Below are 23077 nucleotides of genomic sequence, written 5' to 3' on the forward strand. Positions count from 1 at the left end.
CAAGCAAATTGCAGAAGCACTATGTCATTTGTACCGTTCTGATGTGCAATAACGACTTCACAGCTCAACAGGGTGGAAACTCAACGACAGAGTTTAAAAGTGGGGCAGGCAAACCGTGGCGGCACCCGCTGTGGCAGGCAGGTTCATCTTCTGTGTCATATTTAATATCTGAGCGTAAGCCTCTTAGCCACGGGCTGAGAGTGAAATGCCCCGCCAGCCCGTTGACATATTAATATCATTTTTTTCCCCCTGCAGGCTTGCTCAGGGCTCACACATTATCCCTGGGCCTCAAAGCCACACGCTGTCTTAGAGAGGCCCCTGGGACAGCACACCAGCACAGCTACTGCTGGGTTATGATAAACCATGACACTGGGGCCTTCTGTCGAATGATTCTTTCACCAGCGCACTAATTCTTAATTCTTCAGTGACTGTCTGCATTCATGTTTGGCCCCCAAAATCAAGAAACCCTGTGATGTTTTCTTACATTCAATGATTACTCTGCTGTCTGGATGACTTACAAGCCTCAATCAATTGGAACTACACTGGTGGAATTCAGGAGCAATGCATTTCAAACTGGGATTTGAAACCATGGACATCTTGTCGTACAACTTAAAAGCTACATCACATCAACTTTCTCATGTATCAGGTGTACTTTGATTTGAAGACCTCGTATAAATGGTAAAAGCTCTACGTGTTGCTCTATGTATGGTGTGTTTTTTATTTACGTTAGCGCAGTTAGGTTAGTGCTTTGTTTGTACTTTGCCAATTTTGCATACGAATGACTCTCAGTATAATGATAACAATATCCATTCATTGTAATATCTATTCATTTAACATGAGTGATGAACTCATGGGATCAGATTTACATTCTGAGACTCAGGACCTCTAATCTGTCGTCTTGGTTTTGATCTCCATCATACACGTTGCTGTAACTCATGTATACTTCATAAAGAATGGGGTGAGACCCAGAAACCACACCAAATAATAACCAGAATTCGTGACCGCTTGGAAACCGGGACATAACAGGGCTCATATCTTATGAATAGGGAACACCAAAAACCTCTCTCACAGGCACCTGACTGTCTGAGTCCAAATGGAACAAGCCAGGACTGAGCCAGCACAGAAGACACACCGTTTGGATTATGACATAGTCGAGTGCGTGCCCCACAGGAAACTGTGACATCCATTCATTACACAACAAGGATCCAGCTTTGTAGCTGCGGATAGTTGAGGATAAATCAATACTGCAAGCAAAAGCAAGGTTTTATCTCAGTTATGAAACAGGAAAAAGTGATTGGTTTTTAATTTGTGGAATGATGCAGGAATGGAAGCAGCTGTCTCCAACAGCTAAAAGCTCCCCTTTTAAGGGGTTGCTTGGGTACTCCTTGTTAAAATTTCAAATGCACAAAATATCTGCGCTTGCTTTTAAAACAGCGGTTCACCTCATAAAAGGGTTCGTGAGCCAGGCCACTTAGTGACCATGTCATTGCTGAAGCATCGGCACTCTTTCAAAATGCACGGCAGAATCGTGCAGGTTTTTAACACAATAAATGCACCTCCTGACAAGAAACACTTACAGGGAGTCTGAATCAACGTAAAACCAGGCAAAAGACCTTCCCTGACATAAAACATGTAAGAATTAGCTGGTTTACAATACTGGTTGCCACAGGTTGACCAGAAAGCATTATGGCTTGTTGGTATATTCCCCTGTTGTCTTGTCCTCTTTAAGGGGTGACAGTATGGTAAAGAGGCCACCATCATTACAGCAATGTCACTGAAACTCAAACTGCCATTATTTTTTATTGCTAGTGTAATAAAAACAGAGGTCCTTGTGAGGTGACAAGCAGACAGACAGATAAGCAACCTGCCACCAGGATGACCAGTGTTTCCAGAGGTCCAGCAGGCCCATGTACATCTTGTGACGTCGAGTGCCCTGTTATAATGTTGGGGACAGACCCCACAACCCTCTGACTGAAGGACTCACGATCTAACCACAAAGTTGCTTACACAGAAAGCATGGCACTCACCTGCAAGAGGGTCTGGAGAGATCATGGCAGGATGGCAGGATGGAGGAAGAGGAGAGGAGAGAGAAAAGATAACATTACTGACCAGCACAGATCACACAGAAGCACCTGAGAGAACAATTCAACAAAAAACACTGCTTTCTTTTGTAGAATTATTAAAAACACACCATCCCATTTAATAATCCAGTAATTTGCTTTTCAAATTAAAAGTTCAGACTCACAGAGGAGAAAACAAAAACATTTTGTGTTGATCCCTTAGGCCAAGGCTATATGGCTGATCAAAAGGGAACCGTCCCCCTGTACTCAGAATGCAGTTGTGTTTAGAACACTCCACCAGGAGACTTTGAATAGCCGGGTTTGTCTGCAGTAGCGCTGGAAGCGTCTGACGAGACAGGTGTCAGCTTGAGCCTCCATATGTTCTAGATGCTAAACTCGAACTAAAGACGATGAAACTGGCAGAACAACTTACTCGATTTAAATCTTTATTGATGTAGACAATCTATGACAAGTTCCACTGTTCAAACATCTAATCAAGACTGAGGGCTTTGTAACAATTCAGAGAGGATTACATTCACTCGCTCTGTTAACCTTTTTACCATAATTACCGACTTGGAAATAATTCATTGTAATTGCATAATACAATGTAATGCATAAAAAGACCAAAAAAAAAAGAACTGATAACCGGATATAGTAACACATAAGCTAATGCTTGTATGAGAGCTGCATTTTTTTGAGTACAGGGTGGATTAAATGTCTGATTTATCCCAGGACACAGTACCCATGTTCTCACGGCTTGAGAGTCTCAGATACTACTTGATTGTAAGGTCAAAGTCAATAGAGGCCTGGCTCCTCACCACTGCAGCCAGCATTGTGCCACTGATTCCAGACTGCTGGCTCCGGTGGGGCCTGCTTGGCTGGGCTGCACTTGGACAGATGGCCGCTGATCCAGGGTCAGCACCCGGTGAGAGCAGAACTCATTTATATGGAGATAGGACCCTCTGTGTCAGGACTCAGGCTGCACAATGATGGGCCTTCAAATCAGCAGTGATAGGAGGACTGCGGTGCAAATTTATGGCTCTTTAATTTGGACCTGTTATCCCTCCTGTACAGACACTGAATACAGATGGCTGCTTCCTTGTTTGGATCTCATTTATTTACACTGTCTGGTTTACACTCTCCAGTCTTATTGCCATTTGTGCACTGATGCTGAGACGGATGAACACAAAGAGCCCAAAGCTGTTTGTGGATGTAAAACAGTAAATGAAGAACTCTCCCCTGGATCCAGACAATTTGACTCAGAATCAGACACAATTTTTGCCCTTTTTTGTTTGCAAATGCAGTCTGGCTAGTTCAGAGATCACCAACATTTATGAAAATGGTTGATTTGCACTGAAAAAATACATTTACACACAGGTCAAAGCTAAGGACAAATTTTGGTTGAACCCAGAAGTCCTAAGAAGTTTCCAGAAACCGATCCTGTCTTTCAAAACTTCCCCAGCCAGCCCCAGCTCTCTTTTATTCACTCCGCACATTGTGCAACACAGTAAAACAGCGAGGTGCAAAGTCTGAGACACATCCTGACACTCTGTGAGCTAGCAGAGCTGACATCTGTGACAGCCATTCTAATGAGAAGCCGTTTTAATTGGTGGGCCCTTTCTATTTTCCACGACACCACTGAAATTAAGATGTTTCTTTTCAGTTTCAGCACCCAGCTGAAGATGGCATTGAGGACAATGAGTTATCTGAGAAACAAAGGTCTCTGGTTAGATCTTTTTTTGTGTTTGAAATGAGATGGCAGAGACAGAACAAATGCGGCTAAATATAAGCTGTTTCAATCTGATACAGTGTCTGTCACTTCAGCACTGTCCTATCCTTCCACAGCAATGAGATGTTTTTCATCATTTTAGCATCCACAGAGAAGCGGAAGAATTAAACGTTTAATAAGCTGGGCCAATTTCTACAGATCAGTGGCATCAGTGTCTATTTATATCAACACCCTTCCATTGTTAAAGAGAACACTGTTAAATTATGGAAAGTCTGAGTCCTGAGATGCCCAGGGTGAAATAGGTAGATGCGGTAACATCCAACAGAGAGGCAGTGTATTTGAAGAGTAGCAGCCAATAAAATGAGGATTTCAAATGTAAACTCTTCCTAACCAGCAAGCCTCATACAAAAACACTTCAGTGTAAATGTTGTTTAATGGCAAGGAATGCTCTTGAGATATTTCAAAGAGACGAGGTGATCTGTAACATGGGCCAAGGATTTTACATCTGATGGAAGATGCTTTTCCCTCAGTCTTTTAGTGCGTTCACCTAATTAGAGCATTCATTAGCAGGTAAAACAGATGTTTAGAGCAGGCGTCTGAATTCAAAGCTCTGACTCTTTATATTCTGAGCTACATGCAGGCAGTGAGTAAAGGGATCAGACACCAGCCACATAAAATAGTGCTGAGAGCAGCTCTTTACTGCAGACGCCTCGCGGATCAGTCTTAGCCTTAACGCTCTTTATCACGCCCGATTTAGCCCCTTAAATCAATCGCCCACCTTTCGGAGGCTGGCTGGTCACTGGTCACTGATAATCTGACCGCGTCACAGCAGTGCTGCTAAGCCAGGTGTGCTTGGCTCGGTTCTGGTCTTCCAATGATTAAAACCAGCCCTGACGTCAATCATCTGACGCCCCCTCTCGGGTTCATCCTATGAGACGTGCTGGAAAGATGGTGGTGGTGATTGGGGGACGGGGGTTACTAGGGGACGGAGCTCTTACCCGCTGCTGAATGGTGGCATGCTTGTGTTCCATGTCTCTCTTCTCCATGGCTGAGTCGATCACCAGCTGATCCAGCTGAAAGAGAATCAAAACACCTGATTTAGTAACAGTTTTACACAAACCCACGTGAAAACACACCTAAGCATCCAGATCTTATTTCAGCGAGCTCCTGTGTATCCCCCATACTATCCACATGCCCCCAAACTAACCTGGAGATGGATACAGTCGTGACTAACAGGTGAGGTTGATTCTATTTTAGTTCAGTCAATTCAGGGAATGAATTGAAATCATCTCTTTAAATGAGTGAATTGACATGGAATATACCCCAGCTCTGCTGAATAAAGGGGTTAATTGAGGAAAGGAGGAGGCAGGACTCGAGCGTGAGGCATGATTCCCATAGGTTTGGAGGATATGAGACAGGAAATGATGGCGTAGGCTCCTGCACTGGGCAATGGGGAATGGGCTCCAATCAGTGGCGGTGTGTTTCGGCTCCCCCGTCACTGTGTTCCACATGCTCACTCCGCGGTCCCCGTGTTCAGGGTGAGCTGCACTAATTACACCTCACACCTTATGCTTGCTGTGACCTGAGCAGCTGGGTACACGCAGGAGCATTTCAGGTGAACCGAAACGATCAGCCCTTCAACAGCACAGTCCCACTGGGGCTGAGAGCTCACGGCCCTCTGCTACAGCTACAACAGCAGCGTTCTGTTCAGGATTTGAACATACAACCTCTCTGGCTCTGTGACTAAAGCACTACCCCAGTCTGAATACTGGCCAGTCTCTAGGCTGTCTCATACATGTCACGATCCAGTCTGAGACAATATAATTACAGGAAATTACAGTACAGACCATCCCTTGGGGAATTACATTAACTTGTTTTTGTTTAGTGGCAAACCGCAAATGACGAGTGTAATGGCTGATGCACTCAGACTGTGATGGTCATGATATCAGAGATTCTGAGAACATGCATTGTAATTAACAGACGAGCCGTGTCGATAGGCTAATTAAAACAGCAGCCGGGTCTAGCTTGAGGCTTGTTGAAAGCTGTGCTTTCAACAACCAGCGGGTGGCAAGGCCTGCTGAGCATATGCGTTGTCAGCAAGTCTCCCGGATGACCCCAAAAGATCTGGTTGCAATTTGAAAGATTGACTACTTCTGAGAGCAGGTCGTAGGCTTTGTTTTCTCCCGCCATTAACAGTTCCATCCTCTAGGTGGTGCTGTTTGCATATCTATTGGTTATGCTGTGTATTTGATGCAGCTGCAATGGGAGCAAGATTTCTACTGATTAACTCCACTCCTCCAGAGCTGAAGTGTCTTAGTTTTAAGCACCATTTAGCTCTCTTCCCACTCCTTCCCCTACACAGTGCTCAGTCTCATCAACACTCATTGTGTCACCCTTAGAGAGGCCTATTTTGGCACTGGCACACAGCCTGTGTGGTACTTTTCTTCTTGCACTTGGGCCCAGGGACACCCCGAGGGTCCGCCTGTTCAGAGGGTAGGTTTATGGGTGTGTCCGAATAATGAAGCGGCTGTGTAGGGATTCAGGTGGCACTGAATGGCTTAATGATGGCCCCAGTGATTGAGGCTGCAGGTTCGATTCCCAGGAAGGGTGCTGCCGTTGTACCCTTGAGCAAGGCATTCAGCATGAACTGTACCAGTAAATATCCAATTGTACAACAAGATAACTGGTCGAATGTACGCAATGTAACATGCCACAGATAAGAATGTCAGTTACCTAATAATAATAATAATAATATAAGGCAGACTATTTGATGATAATCATTATAGTTATGATAAGAGGGATATGGATTAAAATCCCAGTGAAGTGCACCATTGCTGCACCATTCAGAATAGTGTGCAGCCTATACCATGACAACATCATGGTATGTTACTTGATTCACAGTGTGAATCAAGTAACAAGGATCAATATGAATGAGCCTGGGTGGCGTCTGCTGCACTAGCGTATAATGCAGAACCCTCACCTCCGCCGCCAGCTTCTTCATGTAGGGGTCGATCTCCTCCAGGAGGTTGTAGCCCTGCTGGAACAGTGTGTATTGGGCATGCATGAAGGACAGCATCTGGAAAACAGAGAGAGAGAGAGAGAGAGAGAGACAATCGGTTTCACAGGCAGGCAGAGTCACAAAAGCACTCATGTACTCAGCCATTAAGGAACATTCTGGAGAAATGCACAGTGCACAAACACATGCAGGGGGAGAATGCTTTGATTACTGAAGTCACTCACCGCGTCTAAGATTTCAAATTTCTTCTTTGCCTGGAGAACGTTGATCTAAAAGCAGCAAAAAGAAACAGCACATGCCAGCGATGAGGGTTTTAGGCAGTGATCTGAAATAAGCCAGTGACTGCAAATGAACAGCTACACTGTATTACTACAGAATACATTTTAATTGTGTTTGAAATATACAGAGGGCATTGACACATAAACGTGTACACACACACTTGCTTTTGAATTAAATATTTTATTTTTACTCCGTAATGCATCAAAATAAAGTAATTCACAAAGGATTATAGCACTAGAGCAAAGGCGCTGCCTAGCCTGGGCATTTGAGGCTGTAGCCCTGAAGATTTTTTCTTTAGCCTCGAATAATTCTCTACTTTGAGTGGTTTGTCACTACGTAACTGAACGTCAGTAAAAGAAGAATGCAGTTTTGTAATTTTGTATCTTCAGTGAACGGAGTGCTGTATTTTGTCTTCAATGAACAGAGGCAAGACCAGTCAGAGAGGGTTTACAGGGAAATAAGTGGAAATACTTGTGTCTTATTGGCTGACAGGTCTCTGTCAATTCTTCAATTGATGGGGTTACTATGCCAAACGCTAGCTCACAGTCAGTCAGTGTGAGGAAAAAATGGATATATGCAGATTTTTTACCGGTAAAGGGGTTGAAGCTGAAGCACAAACATCCTCTCATGCTGAGCCAGGAAAACAAGGTGTGTAAATGTCTATATGAGTTCCAAGTTACATGAATGATATGAGCGGCGCATAAGTTATATACCGCTAACGTACTTTGCATTGCACTGTAGACAGCTAAGCCGTTAGAAATGATAGCTTAGTTGTGCCTCCCCTTGGCTAGCGACACCAAACTAGCCTAGTGTCGTAGTTTTATATTTTATCGGTCTGGTAGCCCTACAAACATTGATAACACCCGAGGCAAGTTTTATTACCAATCCAACTTTTTTTTTTCTGATCATGTCATACATTGACAGCTAAGTTACCACAGCTTCCATAAAACAAAACTTAAGGCTACTAGCTGACAGCATTGATAGCATTAGCCAGTTTAAAGAGTTGGCTCACTCACGAGAGATGTCAGATAAAACTAGGAAATAAACACTGAATGTAAATGATTTGAATGTGTCACACACACATCACTGCAGGTCAGTTTTTTGATGGAGAAGAATCTGGGCTCAGCCCCTGATGGGTAACAGTCCAGCCAATGCCCCTACACTAGAGTACTATGAAAGCATTGCTTTTTTTGCAACACGATTCAGTCATTTCACCACAGCCCCGCAAGAGACTGACATGACATTAGACGTTCTTCTACAGCATTCGAACTGCATCACAATGTAAGACACTGATGGCCTTTGAGACACACATCTGTGCGCTCCTCCTGTGAGGTGCATTACTAACATGTGCAAACACACAGGCACCAGTGAGGAGCCATGCATTCTCTCAGCTTCATCCCTGTGGTGATGGAGGGGGGAACCACAGAGCCCTTCGCAGCAAATGCACAGGTGCATTAGACCATTACCAAGGGCCTTTATCATATGGTATCAGATGATGTCATATGGACATTTTTTTGTTTAACAGGGAGCTATCAAAACTAGCGGTCGAAAGGGTTGTGTCTAGCAGTGGAAAGGGTTGTGGGTTAAAATCATGCCCAAAGGATTGTAGGTTCTATGGTTCTCTATACTGCTACATGCAGGAGTTGGGTATTCATCTTGTTAATGTGTCAATAAATCAACAGAGCCATGGTGGGGGCTTTTGCATATAAATTATACAAATTCATTCATTATACTCAATATATTACCTTTCCAAGGTCTGCAAAGCCAGGAGATGTTGGGCAAAGTTAGACTGTAGCTTCATGGTTTTGATATGTACACCACAAGGGGTATGTGACATTTGAGAAAACCCACCACTACCCCAGGAATGTATCACAACAAAGACACCACCAAAAAAAAACATCTGGTCACACGATGACTGTTGTGAAAACGACCAGGCTATCCCTAAAACGAGGATACACCGCACTACATTTGAGGGGTCTTGCATATGCATGACTCAAAGCCATAACCTTTTCTGTCCCAAATTCCGCGCAATTAAAAACAATGAGGCCGCATCGTAATTGCAGCTACAACAACCGCCAGCAGACTCGGCTTATTATGCACAAGGACACGCCGATCACATTGAATCAGTCACTACGTTTCCAGAGGCAGCAGCAGCTGCAGGGAAAAGAGGAGGTATGTAGGCTAACTCACACTGACAAGTACAAAAAAACATGGAGTAGATGGGAGCAAGAAGAGCAGGGAAACACCCTCTATCGCCACCTTGTGGCTGGAGCAACCTCTCACATGTCTCATCCACTTTCATTTGTACAACACCTGCATTCATGTTAGAATTTTCTAACTGCGACATGCTTTACATTCTGAGAGGAGCCAATGCTCTTTTTCAGTGTTTTATATTTAAATTGGATTTGAAAGTGGGGGCAGCTGCCTCTTTCCAGCCTGAACTCCTCTGTTCCTCTGCGGTGATTTAAGATCAGCTGACCGCTGGCTTGAAGGCCGTTTTTCCTCAGTGAATGGCACAATGTGTCATTTGTGCTATAAGCCTGCACCGGGAATTTCATCAGAGTCAGTGCCTTTCCTTCACTTCTGATGCCAAAAGAGAGTGGCAAGAATTCAATTCATGCGAGGAATCCCCCGAGACATTTCCTGACGGAGCTGAGGAAAAGGAGGCTATTTAGAGAGAGGGAGGCCTGGGCTCTGACCGGAGGAAGTGCTGAAGGTCAGGCTGGCACCCACATGAATAGCCAGGCTTTGAACACACTCTCCCTCCGCTAAAACCAGCCTGTGACAGCTCATTTTTTTCTACAGAGGGTGGCGGCGGCTATAATGACATCATTCTTTCTGAGGGAATCTACAGCCGCCTCTGAGCACGGATTTAGATCACACTGAGACGAGCGAGTGTGATTCAACATTTCGCCCCCTCGCGCAAAGGCATCCGTCTGAGATTTTTTGGCTGTGAAAGTGATACTGAGACTGTTGAAACTGTCATAAGACTAGTCATAGTGCTAGCCTCTCCTGCACAATATTCAACTTACTGCTTTCATCACAAGGCTAGCCATAGAGCTAGCCTCTTCAGCGCAATATTCGCCTGGCTGCTTTTTTTCTAGCCTGTGATCTGTTTAGCATGGAGTGACTCTGTCCCTGCATGTCTGGAGAACTGCAGCAGTCCCTAAGACACAGTCTGAATCAGACGGGCCGCTTTGAGATGGCACACAGGAATGCACCGCAAGGGGTACATACACGCCTTGTTTGCACAGGCCACAAAAACAGACCGGTCTGAGGTCTGTTTGTTTGTTTTTTTTTTGCAGATGTGCAGTTCCGCATAAATCTTGACACGCTTGTGATTTTCTCAGGGGCATTATCTAGCCAAGAATCACACTTTTTGTTTGCCAAAGTCAAGCCAAAGTCAGACAAGGGGGATAATGGTTCCATCAAGAGAGGTCTAAATTTTCTTCAAGCACCGCAACCTGGCCATTTTCCTGTGGGATTTTTCAGTAACTCTAAGGAACATGTTTGCTACAAAGCACTTGTAGCTAAGAAGAAGTTCACTAGGGGGCGCTCTGTCACCTGCAGCACATAGTCCAGGGCGAGGTGGCGGAAGCACTTGCGGGTGATGTTGAGTGTGCCGGTGGCCTCCTCCACCTCATGGGGCTTGTTTCGGGGCGCCTGGGCATTCTTCACCTGGGCAATCTCCATGTCCTCCCGAACCTTGTCAAAGTGCTTCTTGGTGTCCTTGAACTTGCGCACATCCCTGAGGAACGGGGGAGAGAAGACTGCTGGATGATATGTTCAACGTTTGTTACAAATGAACCCACATGATATCCACTTTGGTGTAAAGTTGGACATGTTATGAGGGTTTTGATACAGAGTAGGCCTACATTTTACAGACACTCAAAAGAGGCGCATGAGTGAGTATGTGTGTGTGTGTGTGTGTGTGTGTGTGCGTGTGTGTGCACCATCTGAACTACCCCAACCAAACTGGCTTTGAGATGGTCTCTTGGAGACAGTCACACTGAAGCCATCTCCTAATGACTCATTCATGCTTCATTCAATCATAATGCTACAGTCTCAAAGACTCTCACTTGATCAAAGCATGTTTTCATCTACTCCCTTCCAACAGACCCAGTTTCTGTGGGGGCAGAAGTCTTTTTGCAGGATGTCTGCAGAACTGCTATGACAGATGCATCCTTTCTCCCGGAACCCATTTGGGTAAAAGCACGCGAACAGCACTATATGAGATTAAAAATGTGTGTGTGTGTGTCCTCTGTGGCAGATGACAGATTCTTGCTCCCACACACTCTGCCCTGCCTTAAAGCCAGGTCTCTTCTGACCTTTCCCATCTAAATATCACACTGCCCTGAGCTAATCCGTCTCTGCTTCAACCACTCGGGACAGGGCCGGTCGAGAATCCCCTAATCCGGACCCCCCACCAGGAGAAACCATCCTTGATGTACATGAGGCTGGAGTGTCACGAACGAGTGTCACGAGAGGCAGAGGAAGAGTGAAGGGACAGGAGCCCGTGGCCGACTTCTGTCACTTTGTCATGGCAACTGGTGCATTTGATAGCTTTAAGAAGGGGCCCACCCAAAACGAATGAGGTCAACCTCAAAAAGAAGGAGAGGGACCCTCCAGTCTGTTTCAATTACTTCAGTGGCCCTTTCCAGAGAAGTGGTTTCCATGCAAAACCATGCATTCTTAATTAGTTTCTGAATTTGCATTGTAATGAATGAATGAAACCCTTTTCACTTTCTTTAGAGCTGCCACCCCATTAAAACAGTTACAGTCTAAAGGATGTGATGTCATGATTAGGATATTTTTTGTGGGAAACAGCTCACAAAAAAATACCCACTTCCTTTTCTGAGTTAAAAGCATGTGTTACAGGTAAAACATATTTGAAACATATTTGAAAATAAGCCACCAAAAGGAAATACAGGAAGTTAGCTGGACGCATGAGCATACAGTTTTGCCAGTTCCTTGATAGGGATGAATAATTTTGGACAAGAAAGGGAACCATACACTCCCATAAAGTCTGTATAACACCCTAGCAGCTATTTTAGTCCAATCTTGTAATTCATTAATAATTTTCTTAACATATGCATGATTCTCCATTATTGAAAAAAAGGTTTTCCCCTTTCACTGTAAACTGCTTTAAGCACCTTTGCTCCAGTGTACAGCCAATCGACTTTCCTCTCCCCACTCAGTTTTTTCAAAACTTTCCTCAAGTTCTGTCTTGCAGATGCCGCTCGGTGAGACTGGAGACATGAACTTGAGTCTGACCCTGCAAGTCCTGGCTCCGAGCCCGCAGGATACATCCGGAATGCTCCTCTGTGCTTTATCTCTGAGCCATGGACGGCCTGTCCAAACATTTGGAGCGGCAGACGGCCCTCTGAGCCGGGTCCTCAGAGGGTACCCCCTCAGCGTCCGCTTCGGGAACAGCGAGCGCACGAAAAAACCCCATTAATCTCTGACGTCACGCGAGCTGACCGAAGCAGGCCGCGCTCCGGACGGCGTGTGTCAGTGCTTTTGTGCAGCGAGGTCATGCTGCTAGCAATCTCAGAGAGACACACGCCTCACACCCAAGGAATCCTCATTATCCTACCACGCTTTTGTTGAAAGTTAGATTGCATCTCGATTTGCTGTTAATCCCAAATTCCCATGGTGGAATAACAAACTGATATGATCAAATGGAGATACCAAGCTGTAGGGTGGAGTTAGCACCCCTCAGGTTGCACCATGATGAGATCATATTGCAGAGTGCTGATGCTTACTCCTTTACAAAGTTGTGCAGCTGCTGTTTCACGGATCTCTGGGCTTGGTCAAACAGGATCTGTAAAGACAAAACCAACAGAGATCAGGAGTGTCTGGCACTCAAAGTGTATACAACCCCAAACATAGCCCCAAAGGTAACGTTTTATTCCAAACAGAGACAGTCTGACAGTTTCAGAGACATGGATATTGAGGATTTCGACAAGCAGGCAGATACACAAATGCAATGTCAACTGAGTTAAGAGAGCATGGCTCCATTCCCACATGTGCAAGCATCCAGTTCTCACTCCATCTGCAATGACAGTTAACCACCAGCGGAGGGCTCACTCACTCCAATGGAGTTAGACAATGACAAACAAAAGGGCTACCACGCCCCCTCTACACACACACACACACACACACACACACCACTACTACCCCCACTTCATTCGCATTCACTCTTCTCTCTGTGAGAAGTCTTTGCGTGATTGCCTCTGCCGAGTAGGGAGCGTGGTAAAATAGGTCACTCAGGCAGGAAAAGAGGCTTTGGGGACAGGGCGACGGCTAACCTGTGCTGCGTGCTCCTGCTGAAAGCCGCACAATCATGCAAATGGGGATGAGAGTCGGCTCTGAGCGTAAGAGCTAGGTCCTAGCGGCTGTGCTTAGATTGGGTAGAGCAAGGCTCCCTGTTTCTCAGCCTCCCCCAAACTTAAGGGCTTTGATTCAGGGAGACCCCCTTAACTGGATGGTCATGGCCTGATTAAGCTTGCACAGGTCAATTCATAACTCCTGAGATCTGAACTCATCGCCCACAAGTCCACTGTCCTGTGTTCGTGTCTCTTCTTCTCAACAACTGTAAAGTTATGAGGGTTAAAGCTGTGTGGATTTGGACATGTCACCACAGAGTTGCAGGTTCGAGGCCTGAGCAGGATTCTGCTGATGCACCTCTGAAGAAGGCGCTCAAGCTGCACTGCTCTAGTAGTTGTTCTTGTATGATTGGATAATATGTCAAATACAAATTGCCCTGGACAGAGGTATCCAAGAAGATAATAATGGACTATAACCCTCCAGAGTACTGGTGCCATTAACACCAATGAGACAGTGGCCAGGTGTCAGGGAGAGTTGGTGGTGACCACACATACACAGAGAGACAATGCAATCACTGGACCACATAACTACATGCAGCAGCTATGCTTCACACACAGCCTACTGTACACCACTTGCGTAGATATGACAGTGACCAAAAACACAAAAATAAATCAAGCTGTTCATAACAGTTCCAAGAGGTAATGTGACACTTATTGTTCTCTAGATGAGGTCTGTGTGAAAATCTCTTTCCCTTCATTTCAGTCGAAGGAAAAATGCCAGAAGAGCATACTAATTCCTTTTCCTGAGGTATTTCCAGCTGGCTGGATCGTGCCTCATGGAGCAAATGTGTATTTCTGGGTTAAACTGAGAAGATGATCCCAAATGTTGCACCCTTTCCTCTTTTGAGACAGACTTTATTGCACTGTCAGCTCTGCTGGGTCCAAAATAAGGCAAGCATTCAGAGTGGAACACCATCAATCCTAACAGAGGATCAGGTTGTGGCACAACCAACTGCCCCCCTCAATAAAGGAACTGCCCATCTAGACAAGCACTGGAATTATTTGACTGCCCCTAAATACTGTGATTAAAAAGCAAGTATCAATCCTTCAGGCAGAAACATCGCCTTTGTCATTCGTGGCTTTATAGGGTTTTCTCTAATCACTGGCAAATTAACGGCCGTGTTTCGGGGTGGGTACTTGCTGCCCTGTGCGGCAGTAAATCCAGAGACGCTGGCAAGCCACGGGAAAACCGCTAGGTCTCTTGGTGTGTGGCCAGCGTCTGATAGGAGCGGCTTAATGAACGGCCAAACCGCACGCGAGAACCCGGGGCTGCATCTCCAGACACGGAGCTGACGCGACTAACAGAAGGGCGTGTGGGTGATCAAAAGCAGCATTCAGCAAAAAAAAAAAACTGGCAGTTTAAGTTAGATATGCAGAAACAGGGTTGTTAGAAGGACGTTTAGGGGAATATTTGACAGATGTTTGACAGGAATTTGAGGCCGTTTTATTTCTGTTCTTTGTACATTTGTGAGCTGGGTATTTTTAACAGGCATCTGGGATGTTTGGTGTGCAGTGCTCAGAAAAGTGCTGAAAGGTTTCCTGCGCCCGTGAGGGGGGGGGGGGGGGGGGGGGGGGCATTCTGAATTCTGCAGCCCCTGACATTCCCGGGCTGTTTAGTGGAGACAGCCAGTGAGGGGCAGATGGTCAGAGATCCCTTGCATAGCACGGCGCTAACTGAACCCAAATGTCATGGCTGCTCATGAGGCCAAGGGAGATTTAGTGCCCCTTTTCCAGGGATCGGAACGAAGGGGGAAAGAGGCTACAGCAAGGCCTCACTACCTCACATCCTGCATATGTATCAAAGCCTACTGGTGTTAAAGTCTGAGGGCGACATTGCTAGGCTAGCAACACAGGAAGCTTTTGCTGACATGTTTATCAAACATTATTTTCATGCCTACTGCCCTTAACTTGCTTCTGCTTGGTCCAGGGGAACGAGAACCCCCTATTGGCTACCCTCAATTACTTCCAGCAGCAGCCAGGTCTTGCTAAGATACCTGCTATCCCAGAACTAGGAGGTCTCCTAAACCATTAAGGGAAGTCAAGGCTTTCTGGTGGTAAGGTGGCTGGCAAGTATATACCAAAATAATGGTAATGTTCTAACCAATACTCACTAACATAACAATAAACATAACCATAACCACAACCATAAACATTCCACTCAGCAGTGACCATGCTCTTTCACTCCTCCTCTTCAGAGCCACCTGCGATGATGGTGTGATGTACAGCTACATTGTGAGTCACCAGTATGCCATGAGCACCCAGTGGCTGATCCCTGCAACGACTGGCAGCCCATTTGACCCCGCCCCCTTCCCACTCTCTCCGCTCTCTGCATGCTCACATTTTCCCCCTGTGGATAATCCGTGGATTGTGGGCAAATACTGCTCAGGAACAGGTTTATCACATAAAGACCTGGCAACCCCCTCTTCCCCTCCCTCCTCCCCTTCCCATTTCGGTTGTAATCCCGGCCACCATCAACGTGGAGGATTTTCCTGGCACGGCACTGGCGCCCCTTCCTGTTCGGCCTTTCACTAGGCTCCGGATTTCTGAAGCGCGCGGAACAGAGCCAAGAGAATTCCAGTGATTTTCACCATTCTTTCCGTATTTCGAAAAAAAATAGGATATGACCATGTCAGGTATTTGAACTGCCGTGGAAAAAATGCGGACGTTATAAAAACAGTGAAAACAGGATTGAAAAAATACTCTGTGCCTTAAGCCTAAATATTTCATTTTAATTACTGATACAGATGTTCCTACGCAATGTAAAAGTGTGACACTTCACTATTGTAAGTCATCTGTGTGGCAAAATCATCCTTTACTCACTGATACTAGATTAATAATCTATCAGAAAATCCCATATCTGATTATGCATAGACAGTAATGAAATCATCTAGTAGTTGGCCATGGTTTTCCAGCAGTTGGAAAAAATACCATCTCTCAAAAGTAACATCCCCATGGTCTGTCCATTATTAAGGCTGTAAGAGGTCTATATCATACTTCCCAACTAACAAAGTAAAGCTTGTTAGCTGAGATAATTTGTTCTTTTGGGAGCTGTGCTGGGTCTGTTAAAATTGAAACAATAGCTATATCACAAGACAGTTGGGCTCTCTGTATTTATATGGTGTGTGTATGTGTGTGTGTCTGTCTGTGTGCTATGGTTTTTGTGTGTGTGTTTACCTGTACGTGTGGGTAGGGTGAGAGGACAGCCTGGAGAACTGGGGGTGTTGGCTGCCCTGCTGGACTCTGCCGTCCTGTTTGTGTGGGTCTTTCAGGAATGTGAACGGTCCCCATGGTCCCCCCTTCAGCACCGACAGATGTGAGCCCCTCTCACTCAAGCACACACAGGGGATTGTGGGACTGTCACAGGCTGCACATATTACTGTCAGCATTACTTATTTATATCCTTTCCTCACTACTACTGGAGTGCGTAAAATGTGTGTCAGTGAAGATCTTGTAATTAGACTAAAGTGCGTACATATGGAATGCAGGTGAAGTGCATACAGAATGCTTATATATAGAACATAGGTGTTTTTCTTCCATGCCAGTAACTTGGCTGGATTTGAAGATTCCAGCCTTCCCCCTGCTCTGACTGGTATGGACGATGCTATTTTGCATCTGATTTTGTTTCTGTACAACCTCAGAGAAAATGAAATCTTAGCAACAGCTAAAAGGCCTCATCTCCCCGTTTTGATGATCGTCTAGCAGGTCACAGTTGTCACAGTCATAAATGTCAGTGTTTCAGTGCTGGAGAGGACTCTAATCAGAGTCAGCTGGTGCGCCTGCTAGTTCTTTAAATGCAGACTGGCATGACGATCGCTGCGGTGATTAAGTTCCAGTTACGTAACGCAGTTTGGATTAATACAGGTCGGTTAGACCCCAGGCTAAAGCAAACAAATAAATAAGACTGCGTCATTAAATGCTGAAATACAGACATAATCCTGGTGTCTCGTTATCAAGTCTGTGGACAGCAGCAAATGAGAAAGCTAGCGTGTTCTGTGATAACATCCTGGATATATTTTTTGTCTAAGGAACATCAGCAGTTATGGCTCAAAAGTAGTGTCACACAAAGCGGCCACAAAATCCAGCCAAATCCGAAAAAGATTCCCTAGAGAGGCAGGTTTAATTTCATCAGACCGTTCAGTGGTGATGCCTGATGTAGAGGCTTCTAAACAGTCACAAAATCTCAAAAAAAGAAAGGAAAAAATCCAATGTCAAATGTCACTATACATTTCTGTACTAGCCTTTCCCCATTTTTCTCAAATTTATTATCTGCCGTCATACTGCCCAGCCAGTTTTTGCATTATGCATTCTCTTATTCTCTTATTCTTACTCTTTTTAGTCGTATGAGTCTTACACACCTGTTCTATTGTATGCGTTCAGAGACCAGTGTTAATGCTACGTGCTCTCATATGTTTCTATCAGCAGTTCTCCAGTATGTATTTTCAGCTTGGCTGCATAATCACAACAGACAAAGGCGCACTCACAGTGCGGCGGGGCCCCCCTGCCCCTCCCCTCCCCTTTCCTCCACTCACCAGCTGAGCTCGGCCCTCGCGCAGGTAAGCGGGCCACTACCCGGCGCGATCCCCACCACCCCACGCGCCAGACAGACATTTACAGTAATTAGAGGCGGCAGGACGCAGGAGCGCCGTTGGCCGGAGCGAGCGCTAATCCGCTCTCTCTGAGCTGTAGCAAGGGGAGGGAGAGAGCAGGAGGCACGGCGCGCTGCTTTGCGGGAACGGCCATATGTCCACTGGCGGAAAGAGCATCCTTTACTTCATTACCATGGAGGGATGATTGATCACAGAGGAAATACGGAGGTCTTCTCAAACAAATTCAGCATCCGTAAAAAGTAATTTACCTGACCATTATTAAAATTAATGAATTATTTATTTGGCAGATGCTCTGGCCTACGCAGAGTGACTAACAAGGCTGTCAGGGCAAAATGCATTACATGTATTCTAACTAAAAATAGAACATTAATATTAACATCCATATTAATAATACAGTTGAATTTCTAGATGATATGTTTCTCTGTATATCTCGCTTTTTTAGGACTGTAATGGCTGAGGTATAGGCTTAGTCAGAGAGGTCACTATCAGTCCTGTATGACAGCACCAAAAGCATGTTAAGGTCTGTAAGATGCATGTGTGATGAATGGTGTGATTGAACAAGCCCTTAAACTAGTGCTTCCTCCCTAATCCAGCAGATACATGCGACCATTGCCAGAGCCCCTCTCCATGACTCACAACGGTTTGACTGACTGCACTACAGCCTCAGCCAGGTACCAAGGACATGTTTATTTTCGCCCCCATTCAGGGTTACTTACTGTGAGCATTGTACATGCTCTCCATTTATACAGCTGGGTACTTACTGAAGCAGTTCAGGTTAAGAGCTTCACTCAGATGTAGGCTCATTCAAACACACATAGCTCTTACCTGCCACAGTCAGGTGCCGTAGCATAGGTATCTCGGCAGTGTTTATGGGATAGGCTGTTATCCATCTGCTCTTACACACCCCACGCTACATCCGACACACATCCACCCTACCCGGCAACATGAACTATTAACCCTTGTTTGTAACACTCTTTTTTCCTGCTATCACGGGTGCCTCTGCCGGGAGCTTTTGTGGCCTCCCCGGAATGCAACGCGCATGGCTTCACATCACAGCACATCAAAGGCGCTGCGGGTTGAAAGGACCGCGCTTCGAGAGCCCGGGGAGGGGTACGAGAGGAGGAGGGGGTGATTTACCTCCCCAACTGGTGAGGAGAGACAAAACGACGGTGCAGTCGTGGATTCACGGGGACGACCTCTCACTGAGCCTGGCCCTTTTTCAGGGCTGACCACAGCAGTGCACAGCTGCTCACAGTGGCTAAAGGGAGCCAGTGGAAGCTTCAGGGGACCTACTGTTAGTCGATGCTTATTTAGCCACAGACACCCAGCTGCAAATATGTCAAAAATGCGTTCTTTTCACTGAGTTCTGGGGTTTTCTGACGGGGTCCCTAAAGAGCAGATAAAAGTATGCAACATTTGGAGCACTTGCAAGTAGCTGTGTGGTAGGCACCACTTTAAGATAAACGATTGTTTTCGCTGCGTAATTACAACGCTGGGTTCTGTGCAATTAAGCCTTCCAGTATCTCCCTGTGCAGCTAACCCTGAAATTAGACCTTCTGGTGTTTATTCCAGCTAATGACGCAAGTCAGAGAGCACAAATTACAAGATGAGGACGTGGGGACAGCGTCACCGTGACGTCACTGAGTCATGATGAAGCAAGCTCTCTGTCCTATGAACAATCCCCTTGCCGGAAGGGATAGCTAGTTTTTGGGTGAATAATTGGAACTTCAAGCATCCTTTCAACCCCCCACACTCCCCCTGAGACCGCCCTCTTTGAATGACACAGCACCCGCTGGTGAGAGGAACTTCCATTAGACCAGACATCTAGTGTGACTTCAATCCTGCAGTGTTTCCAATTAAAGCTCTCCCAAAGAAACGTCTCACACCCACATGCTTGCTCTTTAGGAACTGAAATGGGAGCTTGGAGTGACCAGACAGCTGCCTCATTCTCCCAGAATGCATCTCTATGTTTGGACCTGCCTACTGCTGAAAGGTGCTGACTCCCAAAAGACTTCACTGAAGGTCCTCTTTATTGGCTACTTTCTGTACTCACGTGCTTTGACAAAAAGACAAAGTAGACATATCCAACAGGACCATTACACAGGTAAAGACTCACGTGGAAGTGTGCTAGACCTCCCATATTCGGGTGACAGCGATATGGTACCCTGATGGCAAATTAATGCCTGACCACATTGGAATTTCAAGATGTGATGATGTCATAACGCTTCTCTCCATGGGCCTATCGGGTGGTTACTAGCCTTGAGTGTGGTGGATGATGTGGGGAACAGAGGGAGCCTTACCATGTGGTAGTTCACTATCTCCTGCAGACTGTCTCCACACTTTTCCAGACACTCCTGCAATGAGAGTACCACAGCAACTTCAGGATATCGTACAGTTTGTGTGCCATAAGTAAACTGCATTGCATAAAGAAATCTGAGACCAGGGCACCTGAAAGCTGTTGAACTTTAAACTATAATTTATCATGTTTGTCTAACGGACCCCTGAAATGACCTGGAAATTTCCTGGAAAATTCAAATCATATTTGAAAACGATCAGGGGAGAAAGTATTTTGATGGCCGTACCAAGAACTTACAAAGTCAATGGGCATTAAATGAATGACCAAACACTCTCTCCTGTTTTAATTTTCTCACAGAACGACCCTGGGTGTACCTTAACGTGCTAAAAGAGATCAGCAGCGAGGCTCTTGTCATGACTGTTACAGTAGGAATGCGAACATTACAGCACATGACTGCATAGTTACAGTAGTACGGCAGACAGCAGGAAAGCTGTGCTCTCTCAGGACAATCATGTTTATATCTCCCCCATCTGTCTGAAGAGAAATAAAGAATCATAGAGAAAAAGCTGAATGTTTCAAGTATTTCAGGAATTCCTGACTGAAGCTGAAATAGGAAAACACATAGCCTTGCATTACGTCCCTGCTGTGCAAGCCATTCATCAGTGTTAAGCGAAACTGAAATGCAACTGAATTCCTAATTCAGTTTTATAATGGGAAATACAATAGGGAGCAGTTTAATGACACAATTGCCAACCCAACAGAGGAGCCTAGCAGGTCTATATTGCTGCTCACAGCTGGCGGACAGGAGTCTCCCCTTCTGGGGTTTCTTTGTAGAGACCTGGAGCCGCTGGGCTTGGCTACAGGGGCAGGATGCGGTAAACTCTGAGTCTGATTTTCATTGACTAATCCATTTGTAATCAGGATTAAACTCTGACTCAAGCATGGAGAGTCGAAAAACAGGAAACCACCAATCCCATGACCAAAAGTTCAACAGGACTCACAGGGTATTTTCCCGTAGGTCCATGAGACAAAAAAGGGGCAGGAACAATTACTACTGTGAAATGGAAAAAGGAAAAATCTAGCAAACAGGAGCATATCAGTTACATGGGCTTTAGCAGATGCCTACAAATGTCCAAATACTAGGTGACTAAAGGATTCTGAGAAAAGGAGATTCTAAAACATTCCACATCTCTGTGGATGAAATTTTGTGGACTGCAAATGACTAATTTCAGGTTTATACTGTCTTTCTAAGGAATCTGGGCAGCTTAGTGTTGTGCAATATTGTTATTATAGATATGTAGTGAATGTGTCTACTTCATGTTAATTGCATGCAAACATAACACTATAAATTTTTGGAACGAAATAATTTTTGTATAATTAAGTACAATAATGACACACCACACAGGGCATCACAGGTCATTGCAGGGCAACACAGGTCACTGTTAGGGAGCAGTGTTGTGAGTCTGTTTTATTAAACTAAGAAGCTTATGTAGGGCTCCAGACTGAAACGACAGCACTCTAATGTTATGAGCTTCGGTTATGACGACCACAATCCACCCCCCACGCCATCCCCCTCCGAACCTCACCGATATCATCTCGTCCTTCTTGCACTGCTGGGACAGGTCCCGGATCCCGTTGACGAACAGCTTGTTGGCGCTGATGTACGCCTTCCCCGCCTCTATCATCCCGCTGCATAGCTTCACCAGCTGGGGAGCGACAGGGGGAGAGAGAGATGGCGGGAGAGAGAGAGAGAGAGGGAAAGAGAGGGAAAAAAAGGATGAGAGATAGGGGAGGAGACAAAGAGGGACAGAGAAAAAAGAAGGCACAAGGTGAGAGAAAGGGAGAGAGAAAGTGCAAGCAAAAGAGAGAGTGAGGGTGAGAGAGGGAGTGAGAGAATGAGAGAGAGAGGGTGAGAGTGCATTCTGTATCATTACAGTCTTGTCACAGGAGCATACGCTGCACCAGAATATTACTGCATACCAACGAGCGTCCTCCACACCTGTTTTTACATGTATCCATGCATACCCCTGGCACCAGTGTGGGTTACTTTAGAGACACGCTGTCATTCATTTCACACAGCTTTGAGTGAGCAGGACGAAGCAACAGCCAAAAACATTCCAATTTTCCTCTAACCCAGCTGGAAAAATACCAGGGCATACTCTATCATCTGAAAACACAGTATGAACCTTCATTTAAGCAAACACAGGTCTTTGTTCACATACTCATTTCAAGGCCAGTTTAGCGGAGCTGGGGTGGATGCATTTCCATTCCTGTGAGGCAGCAGAGCCGAGAGGGCCGACCCCAGGTCAGGAGGGCCCTCTCTCTGAGGGGCAACTAAAGGCCTAAAAGCTGGTCTAAAATCTGTCCTGATGGAGTGAAAACCGCAGCTCTAAAAGCCATTCTGCTCTGCTTCATTATCAGCGGGAACATGTGTTTCACGGGGCACAGAGCAGGTGTGAAGCAGCTCTGAGGCCAATTTCCCCGCTCGCGTGGCAATTACATCACACACGCAAAGAGAGGCCCTGCCCTGTCTGCTCCTAACAGACGCTTAAAAATCATAAGCTGCTGTCATCACAGGGCCCCGCCGTACTTCCATGTTTAAGTCTTCAATTATCACACTTGAGAGACAGGAATAAAGAAAGTGTGTGAATGTGTGAGCTTGTGCAAAAAAAACAGAGAGGGGTGAAAAGAAAGTGACAGA

General features: G+C 45.6%; 1 protein-coding gene across 1 annotated transcript in view; it reads right to left on the bottom strand.

Moving 5' to 3' along the window:
- The window catches only part of LOC118780555 (arf-GAP with coiled-coil, ANK repeat and PH domain-containing protein 3-like), a 91696-nt gene that overhangs the window by 29974 nt on the left and 38645 nt on the right, over positions 1-23077 (bottom strand). Inside the window, exons 3-10 of the mRNA XM_036533120.1 lie at positions 21963-22082; positions 20381-20434; positions 12850-12908; positions 10649-10832; positions 7030-7074; positions 6770-6865; positions 4788-4862; positions 2028-2039 (exon numbers count right to left, since the gene is read on the bottom strand). Coding sequence (XP_036389013.1) covers positions 2028-2039; positions 4788-4862; positions 6770-6865; positions 7030-7074; positions 10649-10832; positions 12850-12908; positions 20381-20434; positions 21963-22082 — 645 coding nt within the window. The remainder of the gene's footprint in view (positions 1-2027; positions 2040-4787; positions 4863-6769; positions 6866-7029; positions 7075-10648; positions 10833-12849; positions 12909-20380; positions 20435-21962; positions 22083-23077) is intronic.

Source organism: Megalops cyprinoides, chromosome 7 (genome assembly GCF_013368585.1).
Source record: "Megalops cyprinoides isolate fMegCyp1 chromosome 7, fMegCyp1.pri, whole genome shotgun sequence".
In the NCBI taxonomy this organism is placed as follows: Eukaryota; Metazoa; Chordata; class Actinopteri; order Elopiformes; family Megalopidae; genus Megalops; species Megalops cyprinoides.